Source organism: Leucoraja erinacea, chromosome 34 (assembly GCF_028641065.1).
Source record: "Leucoraja erinacea ecotype New England chromosome 34, Leri_hhj_1, whole genome shotgun sequence".
Taxonomy (NCBI): Eukaryota; Metazoa; Chordata; class Chondrichthyes; order Rajiformes; family Rajidae; genus Leucoraja; species Leucoraja erinaceus.
In genome coordinates this window covers 13,761,545-13,786,925 of record NC_073410.1, presented here as the reverse complement: position 1 = coordinate 13,786,925, position 25,381 = coordinate 13,761,545, and the positions used below count along the sequence as shown (strand labels likewise).

At 42.9% G+C, this 25,381-nt stretch overlaps 1 protein-coding gene across 1 annotated transcript in view; it reads right to left on the bottom strand.

The window, feature by feature from the left end:
• Nucleotides 1-21,333, bottom strand: part of LOC129713036 (glutamate dehydrogenase, mitochondrial) — a 63,060-nt gene extending 41,727 nt beyond the window's left edge. The window contains exon 1 of the mRNA XM_055661895.1: nucleotides 20,758-21,333. Coding sequence (XP_055517870.1) covers nucleotides 20,758-21,187 — 430 coding nt within the window. The 5' untranslated portion in view covers nucleotides 21,188-21,333. The remainder of the gene's footprint in view (nucleotides 1-20,757) is intronic.
• Between the last annotated feature and the right edge of the window lie 4,048 nt (nucleotides 21,334-25,381).

Genomic DNA, 25,381 nt, shown 5'->3' with positions numbered 1-25,381 from the left:
CATTTTGAAAAAGTGGACCTTATTATTAAGTGGACCAAACATTATTTGAAAAATTAGAGTCACCACCTTGGCGACTTTCCCCCTTCCATATTCCATCTGAGCACAGCTGATTTCTGTTGCAAGTCCAGTTAGACAGCAACCAGTCTTCCCCTCATTGCTTCATGCTGGAAGTATCATCGTGTATGCCTGCCACCCTGGCTATTCCCTTTACTCTCTTCAACCTTCTGCGAGAAGATAAAGAAGCTCCAATAAATTACACTCGCAAATGTTAGATCTCTACCAGCAGCAGCTTTCACAAGGATCAAGATTTATTTTTACTATCTTCCGACACCTGTGCTGATTGCATTTTGCACTATCCATATCCCTGCATAAAGAAATGCCTGAAGGGTCTCCAACTGAAACGTCACCTATCCATGTTCTTCAGTGATGCTGCCCGACCTGCTGAGTTACTCCAGCACTGTCCTTTAGCATACTAACCAGAATCCGCAGTTACTCACTTCCACATTTTAAAAAATGCATGTCACTCAAACTCAACCAGCTTACTCACAGCATCCAAAATCTCATTCTGCTGATGTTTCTTCAAAACGCATTTTGGCAAAAGCAGCACAAAACTATATAAAATGGCAAACAAAAACAGATCACACCACAAGAGATGTGTATGGAAGACAATTGCTCTGGATGACCAAAGTTAGAATGGATGCTTTTGTGGGAGCAAGAGGATTGTAAAGGAGACAGTTTACTCCAAAGTTAAAGGTGCAATAAAGCTAACAATTCTGAAGACAGAATACTGTATATATTTTTTTTATATCCACTCTTTCCAGTGAAAAAAAATCAAAGTCTCTGTTGCCTGCCACTTTAATTCTCCATCCTGCTCTGACCTATCGGCCTCCTGTGCAGTTACGAGTCCCGACACAAGCTTGGGGGACAGCACACCTCATCTACTGCCTGGGCACGTAACAGCTTTCCCGACATTGAATTTTACAACTTCAGTTAATTAATTTCTGCCCGCATCAGCACTATGACTTTGGCACAGCTTGCCTGTCATTTATCCCGAGTCTGGGAGCAGAGGATATTCCCAGCGTGACCTGCCGGGCGTGTCGTCCCACTCTGCAGTTCCCAACTCTTACATCCTTTTGTCTATGTTCTCACTTTCTAACTGCTCCCTTTCACTGTGACCCAATGTCCTTGTTTAGTTTATCCACATAGTCAGTCAGAGACATCATTTTCCCGCACCCTCCCTGCAGTTTCACAAACTTTTGTCGCCTTCCCGGTTCTGATGAAAGGTCATCAACCTGAAACTTGAACCGTTTCTCTCCACTGACCCACAAAGTATTTCCATCACTTTGCTTTAATCTCCTTTATACACCACAACTGCCTGGTCTGCTGCTTTGTAGTATTGTCTGCTTTCACTACAGATCTCTAGTGCCTAGTGGACAGCAAGCAAAGCTTTACCATTGCACTTTAGTTTATTGTCAAGTGTACCGAGGTACCAAGTTTTGTTACAAGGTAACAAAGGCAATACATGATTACCATGATTAATGTGACAATAACAAACCAAAAACATCTGCAAAACTTGTTAATATTAATTTTGAGGTAGAACTGCCATGTTATTTAATATTGCAATGGCTGCATTTGCTACACTAATTTCCTTCTATTCAGAACACCAATTGTTTTTGCTGAGATGTACCTTTCAGCCTGCATCTTTTCCAAATGGAAAGTTGCCTTATTGAAACTTCAAGTTTGAGAACAGACAGGATGAATCGGTAGAATCGAAATTTCCCCACTTCCGCGATGCACCTAATAATTTCCTCCTGCTCACAAATATTTGATATTGCAAATCCAAGCTGACAGGTACCATCCAATTACTCTCATCACGGTTACACATGCGGCTAAATTGATAATGCAACATGGTGAATTAAAGATCCACGCCATGATCAGAATGAAAGTTACAATGGTCTGCAGAGAATATTAACTTATATACGGCAAGTTCACTATTTTCTGGCAAGAGAGCTCAATTGAAATAGGCATGGACTTCTTCCCCTTGTAATGGCCACATGGAGTCCTGTCGCAAGATCTGGGCACAATTCAAAAGTCATCATCATCGTCAATATCTTGATCTTGTAAATATATTGTACACACTTGAACAACAAGTCATCAAATCAGTAATAAAGATGCAATCTCAATTATGTTGGAGTAGATGCCAAGTTTTAACAATACAAGGATTTCATAACCCATTGCGAAACTTTCCACACTGGCACTTGGTGGAACTGCACAGGTTTTAATCAAAATTATGGAAGAGCTGGGTGGTGTAAAAATCAGTTGTTTTTTTTTAAATTAAGAGGAATTAAGAACTTTCTGCATATGTTCTCCTAACTAAGATATGCAGAACATATGAAATGCTCTGAATGTTTAAATACATTTTAAACGACATAATATGGCACAACAAGCAATTGAATCCTATCTAATTATACGCAACAACCTAGGATCAGATATTGATATTTACACTGCAGCAATTTTCTTATTCCAAATCCTGACGGTTTGGAACAGCAATCAAAGTACCAGGGACCAATATTCTGGCATTTGTCCATGTGGCTGCAAAATAATTGCAATGTTGAAAACCATAACCATAATTCTCCAGAAAAGAAGCAATTCAATCAACGTTCTTTAGACTGGTTCTTAGCACAACATGGTTTTCTGTATAACCATGACCAATTGACCAAGTATTTCTAGCATTCTGCTTTTATTTTATGCCATAAGTACTGATATACTAATGAAATTGGAGGGGATGAATCCAAGTTAATGCAGCTTGAACAGTGGCACCATGGCCCAGTGGTAGAGTTGCTGCTTCTCAGCACCAGAGAAGCTGGTTCGATCCTGACTATGGGTGCTAGCTGGAAGGAGCTTGTTTATTCATCACCCTGTGACCGCGTGGGTTTTCTCCAGATGCACCAGTTTCCTCCCACAATCTAAACACGTGCCCGTTTGAAGGTTAAATTACTTTGTAAATTGCCCCTAGTGTGTAGGATAGAATTGGTGTACTAGTTATCATTGGTCTTTGCTGACTCGGCAGGCTGTTGAGCCTACTTCCACATTATCTCTAAATAAACTTGAACACTTTGATCATGAACAATTAATTATACAACATCAAAAAAAACTTCAGATGATTAACATTTAATTAATTCTCAAAAACCTTGCAAGCTTGTTGTGCTGTTGCTGATAGCATCTGTAAAATGACCCTTTCCTGGTTAAGAAATATTCTGCCTCTTACTAAGCACAACTAAAACATGCAAACACGTCCATGTGAGGTGGGGAGGAATCATTGTTCACGGAATCATAATCCAGGAGCCACAATATTAGCCAGGAGGGTGCAGAAGCAGACGATTTGCAGATTTTGTTTCATGCACGAAGAGAAACAAAATACCTCAAAACCACTGTAGTGCTCTTGAGATGTTATCACCACAGCAATACCACAGCCAGTATACAGTTCTAAAGTGTTTTGGGGTCCTTTTACTCCAATCAAGGTGGAGGATTGAAAAACACAAACTTAGCGAAAATGAAAACGCTCTTGAACATGCAGTATTCCCCCCACTTACTTGGGTAAATGCACAAGCATCAAGCCAAAGCAGACAAACCATTGTAGTAAAGCTTATTCCACGACTCTCGACAATAAACTAGGAGATCTCATCGAAGCAAAATACTTACTTTGACAAGTTGGATGCAGGGAGGATGCTTCCCCGAGCAAAGGGGTCTAAAGCCGAGATCACAGACTCAAAAGGACTTTTAGGACTTAGTCTCTACCACTGGAGGGTTGTGGAGACTATCATTGTTCATTCAAAACAGATCTAGGTACTAAGGGAATCAGCAGGGAAAATAAAGTTTCTTGACATGACGAAAGATAGAGCAGGCTCGAGAATCCATTAAAAAAATATCTAAAAATCCATACTAAATAGGACGTCTGTGTGACAAACACATAGTTCAGTAATAATGCAGTGATGGGCGGACCTGACCCAAATACTTTGTCTGGCTGAACCACAAAGGGAAACTTAAAATTTATGCACTGGGTCTGTGCAGGAGATGAGCTTTAAACTGGTTGGACAAATTTATCAAGGAGAAAGAACTAAGTTTATTGAGATATCGAACAAATGTCTTGCATACTACTGCAGAGGTAGCTTATGACATTTTCTTTAGATGCTTCTGGTGGAACGAGAAAAGCTTTCCTTAATCTACTTCTAGCTAAAGTTCGAGACAAAACTTGGCTGCCTTGGTTGTTGCATCTCAACATTTGAAGGGCAAAAAAAAAAAAATCAGCTTTTCAACTCCCTTCAAATTTGACAAAAGTTTAAGATACCATCATTGCATGTTGACCAAGGGACTGCAAAGAAAAAAAGTTCAGAACAAACATTGTCTAGGCTGAATGTATAATGGCACAAAGCACTCACTGAAGCATTAGGTAGAACATTGCAAGATCTTAGATTTAATAATAAATTAATGGGAGGTGTTATTTTAGTCATGGATGGGGATTTTCTTCAAATATCGTCAGTAATTCCGCATAAAGCAGGCAAATTGTATGCCTGCATTACAGCATCATATTTAGAAAACATTGAATAGCAATGTTACAAAATTTTGAGATTTAAAAAATCAAGTCTGCAATTTATCCCATCAGATAAAGCATAACAATAAGTTTAATTTGACACCAAATTCACTTTCATATCTCAAGTATTAAAAAGGTTATGACCATTTTCATACTCGGAAATTAGCATCTTGTTCCCTATTGATTTTCAATGGGCATTACAAAAAAGCTGTGATCTTAGATAGTCAAAAGCACATTTCTTAAGGAAAGATTAACATTTTTAAATAGCCTAAGTGTCCAAAGATTATTCACAAATAATTCACAATATAACATGATTTTTATATCTAATTTACATTAATTTATAGGCCAAATGGAAGGAATTTAGTGTTCAATTGCTGTAAATAAATGCCCATTTAAATCGGTTTTCTAGTGGGTTCATGTGGAACGCGCAGGTTTAGAATGTTGACAGCGCGCTGGATTAGTGGCCTCAAATGCCGAGAAAAATACTGGGGGATATAAAAAGCCCAAAATGAGCTACTCGCTATAGAAAATTATAATTATAGGGTTATATACATGCCCCATTTAATGTAAAAATAAGGTACATACCTTTAATTGTTTGCTTTATAAAACCCTGGGGCTGCCAGAGCTTGCGGAATGAACGAGAGCTTTTAAATTTATTATATCTACTCTTCGAGGCCTATAAAACTAATAATAGCTTTTGGGACCGGGTCTTGCAGCGATTCTCCGTTAATGATTTACTAGGCTGAACATCTGCGATTGGAACAGCCTAGTAAAAATCGGGTTTTAAACCCGCCCCCTCCAAACAGCTCCAAAATCACACACAAGGGGAGGGGCAGATGCTCAGCCACGATTCAGGTACGTTTTGTAACATACCTACATTGAACAATTATACTTGAAAACCAATATGACAGATGAACCAAAGCGAGGTTTGCTTTGAATTTGGAAACTGGGAAGTGAAACAAGACGATTCCACAGGAATGATTTCAATGAGAATCGTGTATTCATAGTCTGTTGCAAGTGATTTTCCCCAAAGTGGCTCTCTCAACACTATTTGAATTGCCAATGGTCGCACTTGCCATCAAATAAATGACAGCACAGGCCATAAATAACAGACCTTCTTTTGAAGCTTTCTGGACAACCCATACAATAAATCTATGGACTGTGTGATAGGACTTGATGAGCTATACTTTCCTGTTCAATTTTCAATCTCTGTGTTAGTATTGAACTAAAAGCAGCTCTAATCAAGACAGTCACAACATTTTATCATCAAGACTATGCAACAAAACGGCACTGCAGCACTGCCTTACAGATCCAGGTTAGTTCGGACCATGGGTGCTATCTGTATGGAGTTTGTACGTTCTGCCCATGACCACGTGGGTTTTCCCCAGGTGTTCCGATTTGCTCCCACACTCCAAAGACGTGCAGGTTTGTATATTAATTGGCTGTGGTAAAGATTGTAAATTGTCCCCAGTGTGTAGGATAGTGTTAGTGTACAGGAACCACTGGTCAGTGTGGACTAGGTGGACTGAAGGGCCTGTTTCCATGCTGTACCTCTAAGCTAAACACAAGATTAGCAGTTCAAAAATTATCACGTGTAATTGAGGCCAAAATATTGACTAGCAATGCTGTTAGTGAGCATGCCTCTATCCCCGAGTTACCAATTATCCAAACAGATCTACTTTTTCCAGCTCAAGCAACTTCAATTGCCTAGAACATAGAACAGTACAGCAGTTATACTTCAGCCCATAATGAAGCCGAACATGATGCCTAGATCAGCCCTTATCTGCCTGCACACAATCCATATCTCTCCATCCCATGTATATTCATGCACCTATTCAAAAGCCCGCCACTATCGTATCTGCCTACAAAATCACCACTGGCAGCACATCCCAGGTGTCACCACCCTCAGTGTAAACAAATCAATAGCCTCACTCACCTTTAAACTTTGCCCCACTTACCTTAAAGCTATGCTTCAAGTATTCGATATTTCCACCCTGGGGAAAGCATCAAGTGCCTTTTTGAGTTTATATAGTTCTATCAGGTCCCCCCTCAACCTCCAGTGCTATCTGTTCATCTTAGTTTAGTGAAGGGCCTGTCCCACTTGCGCAATATTTTTGACTTGCCAGCACCCGTCGTAGTCGCAGCAGAATGTCAGGGGGGTGACGCCTGTTTGGTCATGAGTAGTCGCCCAAACAGTCGTACCTTTTTCTGGTCGCCTCTGGATTTTCAACATTGTGAGATTTATCGGCGACCTGCTGTGACTGTGACGGGTGCCGGCAAGTTAGCCGAAAATATCGCGTAAGTGGGACAGGCCCTTAATGAGTATTAACTAGCACAAGGATAGTCACTCAAAATTATTGGCATGAATCTCAAAACCCGTGCCATTCCCATGGTTAGCTAAACGTTGGTTGCTCCAGAGCTGGCAATTAAAAAAAATAAAACATTTTATATACCCTGCTCAAAAAAAAAGAGTAATACTTAAATCAAGTAAATGTATACATCATCCAAAGGCACATCACCAGCTAGAACTATATTAAATATATTTTCCATGTACATTTTTTTTTTATAAATGTTTTATTAGTAACTGTAAACTCCATAATTGTATTCCCTTCAATATAATTCCACAAATAATATAATTACGTTAGCTTTTACTTCGTTTCAAGGATGTAATAAAACCACTGCATGGAAATAATTGCAAACATGATTGCCAACAAAACCCGATCAATGCAGAGTATAACAGCTAATGAAGAATAATATGCTCATCTGTGTGCATGAAGAACCCATTAACCTAATACAAATCGAAAAGCAAAATGTTTAGCTCTGTGGAAGGAGAAACAAAGTTAAGATTTCAGAATTGATGAAAGATCAATGACCTGTAATATAAATTATTTCATCACTCCACAGACCTGACCAAGTATTTCTAGCATTCTGCTTTCATTTTATGCCATAAGTACTGATATACTAATGAAATTGGAGGGGATGAATCTAAGTTAATGCAACTTGAACAGTGGCACCGTGGCCCAGTGGTAGAGTTGCTGCTTCTCAGCATCAGAGAAGCTGGTTCGATCCTGACTATGGGTGCTAGCTGGAAGGAGCTTGTATATTCACCCTGTGACCGGGTGGGTTTTCTCCAGATGCACCAGTTTCGTCCCACATTATAAACAAGTGCCCGTTTGAAGGTTAAATTAATTTGTAAATTGCCCCTAGTGTGTAGGATATAATTGGTGTACTAGTTATCATTGGTCTTTGCTGACTCGGCGGGCTGTTGAGCCTACTTCCACATTATCTCTAAATGAACTTGAACACTTTGATCATGAACAATTAATCATACAACATCATAAAACAAAACTTCAGTTGATTAACATTTAATTAATTCTCAAAAACCTTGCAAGCTTGTTGTGCTGTTGTTGACAGCATCTGTAAAACGACCCTTTCCTGGTTAAGAAATATTCTGCCTCTTACTAAACACAACTAAAACGTGCAAACACGTCCATGTGAGGTGGGGAGGAATCATTGTTCACGGAATCATAATCGAGGAGCCACAATATTAGCCAGGAGGGTGCAGAAGCAGACGATTTGCAGATTTTGTTTCATGCATGAAGAGAAACAAAATACCTCAAAACCACAGAAATGCTCTTGAGATGTTATCACCACAGCAATTTAGCCGGTATACAGTTCTAAAGTGCTTTGGGATCCTTTTACTCAAAGTGGAGGATAGAAAATCATGAACTTAAGAGAAAATGAAAACGCTCTTGAACATGCAGTATTCCCCCCCCACTTACTCGGGTTAATGCACAAGCATCAAGCCAAAGCAGACAAACAATTGTAGTAAAGCTTACTCCAATTGGGTTCTAATTGAAAGGCTTTAGAGCAGGTAAGAGAGCATTGAATCATACTTTGCGTGGCTCAGTTTCGTAACGTGCACTTCACTCAGAGAATAATCAAGACAAGATTGTAGAGAACTTGTTTATTAAACTTCCCAAAATGACATGGAAATCAATGGAGGATAGGCAATGATGATTGGCTGGATGAAACTAATGTGGCACTGCTCCAATACCATATTTTGCTTTTAGGATTGTAGACTAGACTAACAATTACATCACGCAAGCTTCTATGCCAACTCAAACATGTGTTGCCAAATTGAGGCCACCTTCAAGCCCCGAGTGGCATTTCAACAAACATTTTACTCAAGAATCAAACAAATTTATAACCCATTTGTAAGAATTTTGCAACCCTAGTTACAAGAGTTCAACATGAATGGACCTGGATTGCATCAAACCTAAGAATTTATTAACAATGGAATGCAAGTGTCCTCTCAAACAGTGGCATGATCCCGAGCATGGGCCCATCTGCATCAAGCACTCAATAATTTAACTTTACAATATATGCAGTCAACGTTACTGCAGAACGGCACAAAATGCTGGAGAAACACAGCGGGTCAGACAGCATTTTGGAGAAAATGGTAGGTGACATTTCGGGTCAATACCCTTCTTCAGACTTGTAATAGTACATGGTGATCGAGAACAATGACTATAAATTGTACTTAGATTTGAGACACTTGATGACCAGAGCTTACTAATGGTTGGTTGACCAGAGTTTGACAACGTCAAGCAATAACCCTTCATTGGTGAGCCAGAGTGTGGCTGCCAAGACCAGCCCTAGTGGTGCACACTCACGAATGGTGGGGGCACAGGAGAGATACTCGGGCAGGTATGGTTACTGATGTCTTCCTGCCTTCTCTGGCTCTGGTAACTCGGCCCTGTTGGCTGACTTCAAATTTGATACCAGCCCTGTTTGGTCAATACATCCCAGCCTGTTACGTCCAGGAAACAAGACCCCAACCCATGCAAGAATACCATCATCTTTGAAGGCAGCTTTAATACATTCCTTGCATCACATTCTTGGACATACATGGTTCTGGTGGCTCTGAGCAAGATCTCCATTAAGGAGTTGGTGACGCATATGGGGGCTTTCATATGGATTGTGTGGCCTGTCCAGCATTACTGAATCCACACGATCATGGGCTCCATGCTAACTAGGCTGGATCTGTCCTGAATCTCCTATCGTATGATGTCCACAAATTGAGCCCCGAGGTCACACGTGGAAATACTCAAGCTGTTTGATGCGTTACCTATAGAGCATCCTCCGAGTCTCACAGCTATACAGAAGGGTTGTGAAGATAAGTTTGGTTGCCAGCTTGATATTTCTGTGGTTCATCACTCGAGAGCTCAGCAAACGACTGGCCTTGTGATTCTAGCAACTGTTGCCATGTCAAGACAGCCATCAGACGAGATGCTTCCTAGGCACTTGAAATGACTGACTGTCTTCGATTCAGGAGCTGCACAGTAGCACAGCTGTAGAGTTGCTGCCTTACAGCATCAGAGACCCGGGTTCAACCATGACTACTAATGCTGTCCGTACGGAGTTTGTACTTTCTCCTCGTGGCCTGCATCGGTTTTCTCCGGGATCTCCGCACACTCCAAAGATGTACAAGTTTGTAGGTTAATTGGCTAGGTATAATTGTAAATTGCCCCTAATGTGTGTAGGATACTGTTAATGTACAGGGATCGCTGGACAGCATGGACTAAGTGGGCCGAAAGCCCTGTTTCTGTCCAGTATCTTTAAACTAAACCAATTCAGTCCTACCAGTGCTTCGGCTAAAAGGATATACTCCAGAACCTGCAGCAAATTGGTGCAGGATCCCTGTCTTGTTGAAATATATTGACGAGTTATGCTGCTTCAGCAAACCTTGTAAGTTAAGCTTTGAATATGCCATAAAGGCACAGAGCTGACTAATTATCTATTTATTGTTATGCAGCAGGCCATTCACTATTCAAGGCCACCCCAGCTCCAAACAGAACAATTCAATTTCTCCTCATCTCCTGCATCTATGGATATCACTTTCTCTCCCACATGCCCATTAACTCCTTTCTGAATCTTCTTTGCCACTTACAAATTGTAGAGAAAACGCCTACGTTAACGGAGAGATGATAACTATTCAGATGTCGCACAATGTCATCGAAGAGATGGCAACAGCAGCATTTAATCAGCACTGGTCTGTTGCAGCAGAATAAATAAAATGAGGACGATGAGGAAAACACACTGGAACTGTGAGATACGCAACACGACATTTGCTGGAAATCTCAAACAAGAGAACGCTGGAAATACTCAGTAGATCAGCGGACATTTGTGAAGAGAGAGAAAAGAGTTGATGTTTCAGGTGCATAACTCTACATCACAACTGACCAGTTCTGACAAACAGAACTGGAAACAAATAAGAAAGGCAGATTGTCTGAAATTGTTGAATTCACCACCTGAGACCAGAGGGTTGTTGCGTGCGACTGTGTCCTTTGAGACGTTTTGGAACAGTGTAGAATACAGAAGCTAAAGGTCAGAGTGGGATGCAAAAGGGAGTGACAGGCAAAAGGGAAACTCAGGCTTTCTAACTGCTGTGTTCTGCAGTGCAGCTACGCAATTTAAGTTTGATGAATTAACATTGTGAGCACGCCCTGCTATAGGAAGGACATTATTAAGCTGGAAAGCTGGCAGAGATTTATGACGATGTGCAGGCTAGGAGTGCACAAGCCCGAGAGGTGTACAAGATCATAAGGGGGATAGATAGTCTAAATGCAGTCTTTTAGCCCGAGTAGCAGAATTAAGACCCAGGGGACATACGTTTAAGGTGAGAGGGAAATATTTAATAGGAACACGGGGAACAGTTTTTTGCACACAAAATGTAAGAGATGTGTATGGAATGAGCTGCCAGAGGAGGTAGTCGAGGCTGGTACAAAATAGCATTTAAAAGACATTTGACAGGTACACAGATAGGATTCTGGTCAGCATTGGCAAGTTGGGCCAAAGGTCCTGTTTCCATGCTGTATGGCTCTAAACTCAGTGTACTAAATTGGAAGTGTCCCTGAATTGTTCCTGCAAACAACATCCATTTCTATACCACCACAAATGTGGGCAGGTGGGATGAGTGTACCCTGGGGCATGATCAGGTGGTCAGCATTGGGACATTATTGCCATAGAGGGAGTGGGAAGGTTCACCAAAGGTCCTGGATAGACATCCAGAGTTTAGCTTGATGGCTCTAAAAACTCTTAGGGTACTAAATTGGAAGTGTCCCAAGGAATTGGATCCTGCAAACAACAGACTCCATTGAATCTATAACCACCACACAGTTAGTTGAGGCCAGTTCATTGGCTATATTTATAAGTTAGAACGAGGGGGATCACTTGATTAAAAAGGCAGACCCTGAGAGGGATGATCAGCCATGATCATATTAAATGGCGGTTTGCAGGCTCGAAGGGCCGATGAGAACAAGATACATAAACATACATAGAACAGTACAGCACAGAAACAGGCCCTTGAACCCACATGGTTCATGCCAAACATGATGGCCAAGTTAAACTAATCTCCTCTGCTATCACTTCATCCATATCCCCGAAACATGCTGTAAAGATGTTTCCTATTGTGGAAGAATCTAAATTAGGGATCATCCATTTAAGAACCAAGGCAAATTCTTCATCCATTTAAGAACCAAGGCATCTTCTGAGATAGCAAATGTTAATAATTCTCTTTTTCAAAAGGCTGGGAAAAGTAAAGTCTTTCAATATTTTAAAAAAAGATTGAAGGAGCAAAATGTTATGGCAGGGAAAGAGAAAGGCAGAGTTAATGTTAGGCGCCTTCTCCTCCACCTAATTTGTAAGTTCAGCATTCACATGGAAGGTGTGTTTGGATACTTAGATAAAGTACAAGGCAGAGATCTACACTATAAGTAGTGGCAAAACAAACAGCAATGGGAAATAGCGAAAAGACAGATACATTAATATATACTTTGTATCACTGCTCATTCCCAATGAGAGTCAACTAAAACTGGTATACGCAAGAGCCTAATGCCAACAAGAAATTTTAATCTGCAAGAATTAATTTGAGATATTAATAAGATTAAAGATGAACAAATTCCAGAAGCGATATAAAACAGAGGATGTTTGCACATGAACAGTTCCTTAACCCGCGATGCCCATGCCAAACAATATGCCAAATTAAATTGATCCCTTATGCTTGCGCGCAACTCCTCCATACCCATGTGCCTATCTAAAAGCTACTGCCACCAACCCTGATAATGTGTTCCAAGCACCCAACACCTGTACAGGAAAACTTGCCCCACACATCTCCTTTAACCTTTCTCCATCTCATTTAATAACTATGTCCACTGGTATTTGACATTTGCCCCATGGGGTTGAGGTTCTGGCCATCAACACCATCTATGCCTCTTAATTTTATACACTGTCAGGTCTCCCCTTCAACCTCCAACGATTCAGAGAAAACAATGAGTTTGACAACCTCTCGTTACATCAAATACTTCCTATCGACGCAGCATCCTGCTAAACGTCTTCTGCACCCTTTCCAAAGTCTCCACAACCTTCCTGCATTCAGCCAACAAGTCTGCACACAATAAGGCTAATAAATAGGGCCTAATCAAAGTTATAAAACTGCAACACGACTTCCTGACCCTTATATTCAATTCCCTGACAGATGAAGGCAACACATCGTCTGCCTTCTTCACCGCTATCTACTTGTCACACAGCACGGAAACAGACTCTTCGACCTAACTCTTTGACAGACCAAAATGCCCATCTACCCGCATATGGCCTATATCCCTCTAAACCTTTCCTATCTACGTACCCGTGTCCTTATACCATATACTGTGTGTAAGAAGGAACTGCAGTTGCTGAATTAAAGCAAAGATAGACACAAAAAGCTGGAGTAACTCAGCGGGACAGGCAGCATCTCTGGAGAGAAGGAATGGGTGACGTTTCTGTTTGAGACCCTTCTTCAGACTGTATACTGCGTTACCACTTTCAGGCAGTCATGCATTTGCTGACTCGGTACATCAATACTGTCAAGGATCCTGCTATTAATTGTTTACATTTGACCTCCCAATAACACACTTGCCTGGATTAAACCATCTGCCATTCCACTACCCATATCAGTAACTGCGTTATATAATGCTGTATGTATCCTTTCACAGGCCTCTTCACTGTCAACAACTCCGTCAATTTTGTGCCATCTGCAAACTTACTTATCAACCCATGTACATTTTCATTTAAACCATCTATATTTATATTACAGTATCCCAGAGGTCCCAGCACAGATCCCTGCAGGTTGCCTGGCCAGAGTAACATCTTCCCCTTTACTACTCTCTTCTATGGATAAGCCACTTCTGAATCCAAACTATCAAGTCGGTGTGTGTCACATGCGTGTTAATCTTCCAGATCACGCTACAATATGTCAATACCTTGCTATTGTTCAGACAAGATCCAGTGTCTATGTAGAAAAGATCCTACCTTCAATCACTTTTATCACCTCCTTAAATAACTTGGGTTTGTCAGACCTGCCCTAGACAAATCCTTGCTCACTGTGCACATTTATTCAATGTTCTTGCAAATGCAAGTAAATCCTATCTAAGATTTCTCTGCAATAACTACCCCATCACTTATGCGAGGCTTAATGGCCCATAATTTCCTGGGTTATCCCCATTTACCTTAAAGATCTTCAAGGCCGGGCAATCTTCTTGTTAGCCTCTCAGTAACCTGGAATAGGCTCCATCACGCTCTGAGGATTTACCCACTTTCATGCACAGATCCCCACCACCTCTCCTTCTTGATCTCAAACTGTCCTAGCATATTAGAATTCCCCATACTGACTTTACTGTCCTCCGTGTCCTTCTATATGCTTGGGTGGTCCTACCTTCTCCCTTGTTATCCTCTCATTTTTAATGTACGTATTAAAAAAAAAAATTTGGATTATTTTTAATCCGACTCGCGCCCATGACATTGTGGTCTCTTTTCGTCCTAATTGCTCACGAGGTCTTTCCTGCTTGCTTTATATTCCTTAAAAGGCCCCCCGAGATACTAATTTGAGGATAATCAAGTTACAGATAAATTGATCTTGTAATAAGGTATGGGACACCAAAATTTAGATAATTTAGGAGAGATTTCAGTGACTGAACTACTGACTGAAGGAATATCAATCCTAATACTTTTCCTTATGTGCCGACAGAAATATCAGATCAGGAAGCCTCCCTTTTCCCTGGTGTGTATTCTGCTATTTAATAAGATTATATTTAGTCCCTATCCAAGCTCCATCTGCATTATCCTCCCCCTTCCCCCTCAAAAAAACATCTGTGGTTGTTTAACAAAAATCACTCACATGTAAAATTAACTAACCCATCTGTAAATGACATTTATGGAAGAGATGTCTGTATCGGTTTTTCTGTATCGGTTCTGCTTTATTTCTTCTGAAAGCCTGGCTCTCATCTTTAAACTAATCCAAGATGCTGCAAAAGGTATAGTTTACAGTTCTACTATTTCCATGATGCTTTACAAGCTGTGATCAAAGTACAAAGATTTCATTCCAAGTCTCTCAATATCAAACTCCTGGAGCCCAAGCTTCTAGTGTAAACTCAAGCGGTCTCTCCTAAAATACAGCACCAAAAACTACTTGTAGACCTTCAATAGTTTAGTGAAAAGTGGAAACAGCCCATTTGGTGCGATCAGCCATTCACACTAGTTCTACGTTATCCCACTTTTCTATCAACTCCCCACACACCAGTGGCAACTGACCTACAAACCCACGCATCTTTGGGATGTGGAAGGAAACCAGAGCACCACACGGTCACAGATAAAAAGTGCAAACTCCACACAGACAGCACCCGAGGCCCAGATGGAATTGGGGTCTATGGCGTTGTGAGACAGCAGCTCTACCAGCTGCGCCACCCTTGTGCCACAGTGCTTTAATCCAACCAAGTAGCCCAACTCTACTCTATTATTCTCCAGTCCCCCAGATATACACTTACTCTTCGGGATGAGATGAAAGACCTTTGACCATTAGTCAAGGGACACTTGAATGAATGATTACAATTGCTCCACGTCTAACAAGCAAGGATCGTATTAGATCCAAGGAAGTGATGCACAAATTGACATTAAAATGTAGTGCACTCGAGGTTCAGCAACAATTTAGAACTCAAATAATTAGTTGAGAGAGGGAAAAAGATACGTTTTCAGGGAACCATAAAATTAGATTGTGTATGTTCTTGAAGATGTTTTTATTGCTTTTATTCTCTGTGGTTTATTTTGTGCTGCTCCAAGGTGAAGTTGATGAGAGCAATATGCTGGGGAGGGGAGGGGGGAGGGAAAGGAGGAGGAGAAGGTGAGACATAGCAAATATCTGCCATGGACAAGATGAGAGAATTCAAAGGAAGACTACATTCATTTAGCAGTGATCACTGGCTGAAAAGCCAGACATAGAACACAAAAAGGGAGGGGTGAGGTGAAGAGAAAGCAGTTTGAATAAAATTCCACTCTCTGGAGAAATAAAATGAAAGCTTCCTGTATGCAGAGAGAATGACATAAAATGGAAAGTATTTTCTTAATTGTCGATGTCAATTATTTTTACTCTTTAAAAAAAACAACCCTCCACCAACCCCCCTCCCATGCTTCGATGAACCAAAGTTCTGTTCATTCATCATGAAAATAATCTTTTTTTATATACAAATGAAATTCCTAAATAACTTTGGTCAGAATATTTACTGATGCCAAAAGACATGAAAGAGTTCAGTGAACAAATGTTTCTATCACTTGTATCTTTGTGTGCATTTTAATTTTGTTTCACTGACTCACACTAGGTCCGCATTTTAATCTTAGAATGGCAAGAAGTCTTTTTAATCGCAAGATTCATTCGAAGCCCTCAATTCCAGCATATTCTTTTGAATACATCTGAAGAAGGATCGACCCGGAACATCACCTATTCTTTTTCTCCAGACTTGCTTTCTGACCCGCTGAGTTACCCCAGCTTTTTGTGTCTTTGTCCATATTACTTTGATGAATTATGAAAACACATGATGCTTATTTAAATTATTACCATACCTAGATATTTTTGCCAAGGACTAGGAAAAGGATAACATTTCAGAGGACAAACAAAAATGCATCTTGCCTATTTACTCCTGAGCTATGCAAGGTCCCTGTACGCCAAGCCACAACTAAAATGTTTCCAGTGTTCCAATTAAAGGGTTTATGGATAGAATTTTCACAGTTGGATTACCTCCTAGTATGTCATGGGATAATCAAAATTCCACCGAATAAACATTATTAAATGTTTTAATACTTTAACTTTGGTGAAGCCACATTTGGAGCATTGTCTTCAGTTTTGGTCACCTGAACAACACATATTGGAAGGACGCTGTCAAGCTGGAAAGAGTGCAGAGAAGATTTACGAGGCTGTTGACGGCATTTTGTTGAGGGCCAGAGCTATAGGGAGAGATTAGGCAGGCTAGATGTTTAATTTATTGGAGTGCAGGAGGATGAGGCGTGCCCTTACAAAGATGTACAAGATCAGAGGGGAATAGATCGGTAGATACATGGAGTATTTTACCCAGAATAAGGGAATCAAGAACCAGAGGACATAGGTTTATGGTGAGAGGGCAAGATTTAACAGGAATCTGAAGGGCAGCTATTTCACATTGGGTGGTACGTATATAGAATGAACTGCCAGAGGAGATAGTTGAAGCAAATATAACATTCAAAAGATATTTGGACAATACATGGATAGGAAAGGTTTAGAGGGATATGGGACAAACGCTGGCAGGTGAGAGTAGTGTAGATGGGGCATCTTGGTTGACATGGGCGAGTTTGCCAAAGGGCAAAGCTAAGAGGGCAAGTTAATCAGTTTACTGAACTTTATCTTGCAATAAACATTAGTCCCTCTATCATGTATCTGTACACTGGGGATGGCTCGATTGTAAACATATATAATCTTTCCACTGACTGGTTATCCCGCAATCAAAGCTTTTTACTGGGCCTTGGTACACTAAACTATAAACTAAAGTTGGGCCATCGTGCCCGTTTCCATGCTGTATGACTCCAGGTCTCCCATTGCTCTTGTTATTTAATTGAGAAAAAAAAACAGCATTGGAAAAGATGCTTTCCAAAGGGACAAAGAGAACAGTCTGACTAACAAAGGGCATGAGGATGTGGCGTTTTAAGGATCAAATAGGAGATTTTTGTAACAATCCAAATTTATGATGAAGGTACTAAATATCCCCAGAGCATTAAGGAAAGGGAAATTGGGCAAAGCAAAGTTGATTATAAGATGGCACGAGGAGGGCTGGCCATACTTAAAATAGATGCCAGGGTTTTATTTAGAAAAACAAGAAACTTACATAGAACTTTTATAAATATGCACCGATTCAACAGCAGCAGGGGATTGCATCTCTGGGGATCTGCTGAAGGATAGATGCAGATGATGTAGAAAAGAAAGATTTACTGACATGGTCCCAGGGATGAGGGACTAGTTAAATGGTGCTAGTTGAGAAGCTGGGGGAAGTTCTCATTGGAGAGGTTGAGGAGCAAGGTGATGGAAGTATTCTGAAAGCAGCCAGTGTATAGAAAAGCAAAAAGGAAAAAGAGTTTCCATTAACAGAGGAGAAAGAGCAAAAGAACCCAAGTACACACTGGAAAAATCTTCATGCAGCACTTAGTTAAGATCAGGAATTCACTGCCCAAAAGGGGAATGGAAGCAGATCTGATTATTATTGTGTTAAGAGAATTTGGCAAGTACCGCAAAGGAAACAAAGGAACCTCCCAACCCTATTTCTTTTCTCTCCTGATAAAACCTCCTTATTTTGCTTTGATTACTATTCAAAATCTCAAGCTGCAGGCACCAACCTGCTTAACCACATCCTCACGTTTTAATGCTCCCATCTGAATCATTTTTCAACCACCCTGTATTCCTCCAGTGCAGGCTTCATCTTTTGCCCCATCTTTATTGAAGGATTATTTTTAAAATGTCTCGTCCACCTCAAAAGCAAGTACCATATGGATCTGTTACTGAGATGGAATACACTCAAGTCACCCACACATTTTTGTTCCTTTGTCCCTAGTCTACTGGATCAAACTTCCCAATATTGAATGAATAAATTTATTGACCAAGTATGTACACATACAAGGAATTTGCCTTAGTGCTCCACTCACATCACAACATACAGTTAAAAAAAATTAAGAATAAAACAAAACATTAAGAATAAAACATTATAGTTTACACATGTGAATGAAAGAAAAAAACACAGCAAAAGGAGGCTACAGACTTTTGGTTATTGAGTGGAGCTACTGCTCGTGGAAAAAAAAAGTTGTTTTTATGTCTGGCCGTGGTGGCTTTTCCCTCCCAGCTTAGTCCCAAGTCCACACTTTATTCGCAATTATTTCCTTAATTCTCTCTTTTCAAGCTCATTTTGCCCAAAAGACTTAACTGCTGTAGTCACTCAAACATTTGACACCAAACTTCCCTTCCGTGTGCCCACATTAATGGATAGTTAATAATTTAGAGAAAAGACCAAGACAAATTATGGACAGCCACAAATGACCTCCGACAGGGTGGTGCCCTAGCGGGTCCATTGTTGGCTAGCAAAGGTGTGAACTCAAGAGAGATACAATGTGGAGAGCTGCGAAACCGCTTAAACAACTGGGGGAGGAGAGGAAGAAAGAGTATAGGCAGAAGTTACTTAAAATTAGAGAATTCAACATCCATACCACTGGGTTATAAGCGACCCAAGCAGAACATAACATCCACCTACATTCTCCTCCCCTCCACCCTGGTTGTTTAACCAGTTCCTCGGCTCTCCACATTATATCCCTCAAGTTCACACCTTCCCCAACCAACAATGGGCCCACCAGGGAACCATCCTGCCCGAGGTCAAAATGTGCAAGAAAGAACTGCAGATGCTGGTTAAAATTTGAGTCAGAACTCTTCTTCAGACTGATGTCAGGGGAGGTGGTGGTGCCCCTGTAGAAGGGTCTCGACCCGAAATATTGCCCATTCCTTCTCTCCGGAGTTGCTGCCTCACCCGCTGAGTTATTCCAGCATTTTGTGTCGCCTGAAGTCAATTGTGGCTGGCACTGATTGGTCCTGGTCTTTTCTCACTTCCACCTCAGAGCGGATCAGAGCTATGATCTTTGCTCCCTTCTTCCTGTCAGAAGAAGAGTTCTGACTCAAAACATCACCCATCCATTTTTTCCCAGAGATGCTGCCTGACCTGCTGAGCTACTCCAGCACTTGTGTTTATCTTTGGTATAAACCAGCATCTGCAGTTCTTTATTACTAGTACTAAGTTTGACTGTTTCTGTACACTCCTGACTCACTTCCCTTGTTCTACCCAAGTTGCCAAAACTTTGATTTAATTCTGGACCTGTTCAGTCAAATCCCCATATAGCCTCGACTTTCGTTTACCCCTCATTTCTGCCTTACAACTTCCAAAATATCTTTACTCGTTCGGGCAGCACAGGGGTGTCTCGCAGGGCCTGAAACCCGGGTTCTATCCGGACCTCGGGAGCTGTCTGTGTGGAGTTTGCAAGTTCTTCCAGTGACCGCATGATGTTTCCCTCCGTATGCTTCGGTTTCAAACATCAGCGGGGTTTGTAGGTTAATTGAGCTCTGCAAATCGCCCCACGTGTATGGGGGTGGAGTGGATGAGAAAGTGGAATAACAGAACTGGGCGATCGATGGCTGGCGCGGACTCGGTGAACTGAACAGTCTGTTTCTATGTTGAGTCTCTAAACGAAATATCTCTAAAATAAATATTCAACCCTGGCCTCTTACACACAATCAAACGGATTTTTACAAAAAAAACTCCCACTGGCGATTGTGTCTTCAGTTTCCTGATCCTATAGTTAAAAAACCCTTCTGCCCATTCCTTAAAACCACACTGTAACTGAGCCTCTGGTCACCTGTCTTAGTAATATCATCTTATTATCAAAATTAAACCACATACGATCACTGTTCAAAGGCCCGTTGTCATATCTGGCCCATAGCTGCAAAGCAGTCTTTCCAAGAACAACATCATCGGTGCTTTTGGTGGGAAGGAGCCAGGATCACATTCCTTTGACTGTGCGTTTTATGGATAAACTGGAAAGTTATTATTATGCCGCCCTATTGGAGGTTGGGAGGGCTGCTACTTACATGACTCACAGTAACGGGAATCTGTGGTGCATAAAGCACTCGTATCCGTGTCAATGGAAACGGCAAAGGAAAAGTGCCCCTCCCTTGCAGCTGCCTTCCTAAGGGGGCAAGAGTCCTTGCAACTCGGCGTGCATTCATTCCTCTGCCTTACCTCCTTTGCAAGGCATCCGATGCTGGCTGTGCTGGGCTCGGTAGCCCTCGATCACCTCCCACTCCCCGTTGTCCCTCTTGATGGGGAAAGAGATGGATAGGACGTGGTTGCAGGGTTTGATGATCTTCAGGATGCCCCGCACCCGCTTGTGCTTCTGCTCGTCCGACTCCCGGCTCCGCAGGTCCTCCACCAACTTGTCCTCCACGATCTTCGCCCCCCGGTCGAAGAAGCCTTCCACCATGGTGAAGAAGTTGGGGTCGTCCTGCTGGTTGCACGCCGCATCCGCCGTGGCCGCGGGTGGCTCGCTGGAGTAACGCCGGCATTGGTGCAGGGCAGCCGGGCCGCCCAGGCGCTGTACACCGCCCTCGGCAACGGGCGTCAGGGAAGCGGCGGCCCCTCGGGCCAGCAGCTCGCCTAGGTAGCGGTACATGGCGGCAGAGGACGCGGGCAGGAGTCACCGTGCACCGAAAGGGGGACAGGGAGCGCAGCGTCTCTCGCCGGGGCCACGGAGAAGCTCGAGCTCGAGCTCGTTCCCGTCAGTCAGTCAGTCCCGCCCCGCCGTTTCACTGGAGCCGCCTCAACGACAAACAACCCGCAGTCCGCATGCGCCCCGTTTTAGCAGCCCAGCACCGCGCATGCGCCTCGGGCCAGGGGAGGGCGGGGCGGGGAGAACGCCGCGCCGCGTGACGTCATGACGGCATGATGATGCTGCGAAGTGGGCGCGGCCTGCAGATCTGTTAACATCAGGGAGGGCGTGGCCTCACCGTCCCACGCAACGCGTGACGTCATTGCGGCCGTGGCAGGAGAGGCGAGTGGGCGTGGCCGGCTGATCAATCCACTCACATCGGCAGCCCGAGCATCCACTCACATCGGCAGCCCGAGCACCGCGCATGCGCTTATGGCGAGGGAGGCAGGGCGGGGCTATGAGGAAGGCGGGACTTCAACTTCCCACGTGGTGCGCGAGTGGAGAGGCGAGGGTGCGAAGTGGGCGTGGTAAGCTGGTCCGGAGCCACTTCGGGCATCTCCGGTAATTTCCGTCGTACAGAGACGTTGGGTTCGCGCTTCCCGCGCCGCTCGGGGATGTTCGTTCATTTTCGTCAGCTTGCTGTTGCTGCAGGTAGGGAGGCCGCGGACTTCCGGTATTGGTGGCTCGCTGTTTATATCTGGCGAATATTTAGTCAGCAATTCTAAAAATAATGTTTGGCATGTGTGAATTTGTCAATGGCCCGGATGCGATATACTGCATACTAGAGTATGACTTAATGTCCAGAGTGAGTCAAAGTACTTGAGTAACTCAGCTGGTCAGGTTCTTCTTCTTCAAAGAACTTCAAACTGTTATTTGATTCTACTTAATGTCCACGGTGCCAAACTGTGTGGTCAATCTAGCGACTGAAATACATTTTGCCGTTTCCTCGCCATCCATACCAGTTCTTCAAAATAAAATGGTTGATTCTTAAATGTTAAGTAATTGTCTAATTCTGACCATCTGCCAGCCAATCCTCCCTCTTAGTAAGAGGAGAGATGCCATAACAGCATTGAAAAGACACTTGGACAGGTATATGGATTTAGAGGATTGCTGACAAACAGGACTTGCGAACATCTTGGACGGCATTGGCAAGTTGGGGTAAAGGAACCTCTCCTGGCATTGGAGAGGGTCCAGAGGAGTTCTATGGGAATGATCCCGGGGATGATTGGGTTAAAGTATGATGAGCATTTCACGGCACTGGGCGTGCACTCGCTGGAGTTTAGAAGGGTGAGGGGGTACATCGTTGAAGCTTATTGAATAGTGAAAAGCCTGGATAGACTGGCTATGGAGAGGATGTTTCCACTAGTGGGAGAGTCTCGGACCAGAGGCCATTGCCTCGGAATAAAAGGACGTACTTTTAGAAAGGATATGAGGAGGCATTTCTTTAGTCAGAGGGTGGAGAACCTGTGGAATTATTTGCCACAGGTAGGTGTGGAGGCCAAGTCATTGGGTATTTTTAAGGCAGAGATTGACAGATCCTTCATTAGTATGGGTGTCAGGGGTTATGGGGAGAAAAGCAGGAGAATGGGATTGAGAGGGAAAGATAGACAAGCCGTGATTGTATGGAGGAGTAGACTCGATGGACCAAATGGCCGAATTCTGCTCCAATATCTTATCAACATGATTGGATTGCAAGGAGAAGCCTGTTTCCAAGTTTACTGATATTATAACGATAGTTGGCACAGTAAATAGTATGTATGTATACATTAATATATTAATACATTAACTAATGGATTTCAATGAAGGTAAATGTGAGGTAATCCCCACTTTGAACCTATAAAAGATGGAACACTTTAAAAATAGTGAAAGGTTGGATGGAGTCAGTGAAATGTCTTGGGTCCAATGTATGCAGATCATTAAAGTGTAATAGTTGGAAATGGAAAATAACCAAAAGGGCCTTTATACCGGGAATACAAGAAAACAATGAGCTGAAAGTTATGCTACAAATATTCAATGTTCTGGTTAGACCACATCTGAAGTCTTCTTCTCCAAATCTTGGGACAGATATGTTGGTCTGGAAGGGAATGTAGAGTGCATTTGCCAGAATAAAACAAGTGCTCAGAGGTATTATATTATATAAAAATGATAAAGATATATATGTCAAGGAGCACGAGGCCTTTGAATAATTAGACGGCAAGAGGTAACAGCTGAGTTCTAGCAAAACCCAATGAGGTATCAGTGAGTAGATTATTGATGAGTAAGTGCTGCTTGATAGCTCTGTTGATCATACTTCCCATCACGTTGGTGATGATTGAGAAAAGGCTGATTGGGTGATGATTCCCAGGATTGGATTTGCCCTGCTTGTTGTGAACAGGTCCAATCCTAGATTAGTTTAGTTTATTGTCATGTGAAGGCAATTATCACCCATTCATTATTTTCTCATTATTGTTTAATTGTCGTCATGAGATATTGTAGAACAGCAAACCCATTGATAATTTCAGTGAAACAAAACCATTTTGCCTATTCACAAATCAATCTGCTTTTATTAATCAATTGAACCCATTCTATTTAAAGGGCTAGCCCTCAATTTGCACTCTTTCTCAGTTTACTCCATAGAACTCTGCAACCTCACTTCTTGCACCTCCAATAACGTTTCTACAATTGTATTCTCTGCACCTGACTCTTGCTGCTTGGTGTTGAAATTGCCCACAGATGTTGGAAGCATCGTGGGACCATGTGACCATGGTGAGATAGTCAATAGTCAATTTAATTGTCATTTGGACCCCTGGAGGTCCAAACGAAATGCCGTTTCTGCAGCCATACATTACACACAAATAGACCCCAGACACAACATAATTACATTTTACATAAACATCCATCACATAGCTGTGATGGAAGGCCAAAAAAACTTATCTCTCCACTGCACTCTCCCCCCCCCCCCCCGATGTCAGAGTCAAAGTCAAAGCCCCCGGCTGGCGATGGCGATTGTCCCGCGGCCATTAAAGCCACGCCGGGTGGTGCGAGGTCGCACACCGGGTCTTGGTGTTGGAGCCCCCGGTGTGCGCTCGCAAAGTCCCGCGGCCGTTCCAGCCGCGCGGGGCAATGGTGTTAGGCCCCGCTCCAGGAGCTCTTCAACCCCGCAACACGGGCGGGAGAATTCGCCGTTGCAGGAGCCCCGAAAAGCGGTCTCCCTCCAGGGATCCGCGGGCTCCCGGTGCCGCCGTCCGCAGACCCGCAGTAGCAGCCTCCGACTCAGCAGCGGCATCGGCAGCAGCAGCAGCAGCGGCAGCAGCAGCAGCAGCGCTCCTCCACCGCTCCACCCGCTCTGGTCTCGGCCAGCTCCGCGACGGCAACGGTGAGTTGGCACCAGAGTCCCCGGCTTCTTCCCGTTGGAGGCCGCTCCTCGTTGCGGCCCCAACGACAACGGAAACCCGACGAGAAAAGGTCGGGTCTCCAGTGCAGGGAGAGATTCAAAAGTTTCCCCCCCACCCCACCCCCATCCCCCCACACACACACCCCAACATAAAATAACAAAAACTACATAAAAACACAGACAAAAAATAATAAAACGCGGACAGGCTGCAGAGGCCGCTGCTGACCAGAGTCGCGCCGCCTACGAGATGAGGTCCATCCGTGAACTCTTACACCTTCAGATACAGAAGATAGACACAAAATGCTGGAGTAACTCAGTGGGACTGGCAGCAACTCTGGAGAGAAGGAATGGATGACGTTTTGGTTCGAGGCCCTTCTTCAGAAGAAGCAAATCCATTGATAATTTATTCGGAAGAAGGGTCTCCCATTCCATCTCTCCAAGACGTCACCCATTCCATCTCTCCAGAGATGCTGCCTGTCCCGTTGAGTTACTCCAGCACTTTGTGTCTATCTTCGGTTTAAATCCTCATCTGCAGTTCCTTCCTACACTCTTCAGACACAGGCTTGCTTGCACATGTGCCCAAACTGCACTTAAAGATAAAGTCATCATCTTATTCATCTTCCTAGCCTCCGGTTAACTCCAGGCTGATCTCTGCAACATCTTACAGTCTGCTGCGAACTGCTGTTTCAGCTCATCCAAACTCCATAACTTTTGTTCAGCCACTGGAGCGGGCAAAACTGGCTCAGTGGTTTGCTGACATTGCAAACCTTTCTGAAGTACAGGCA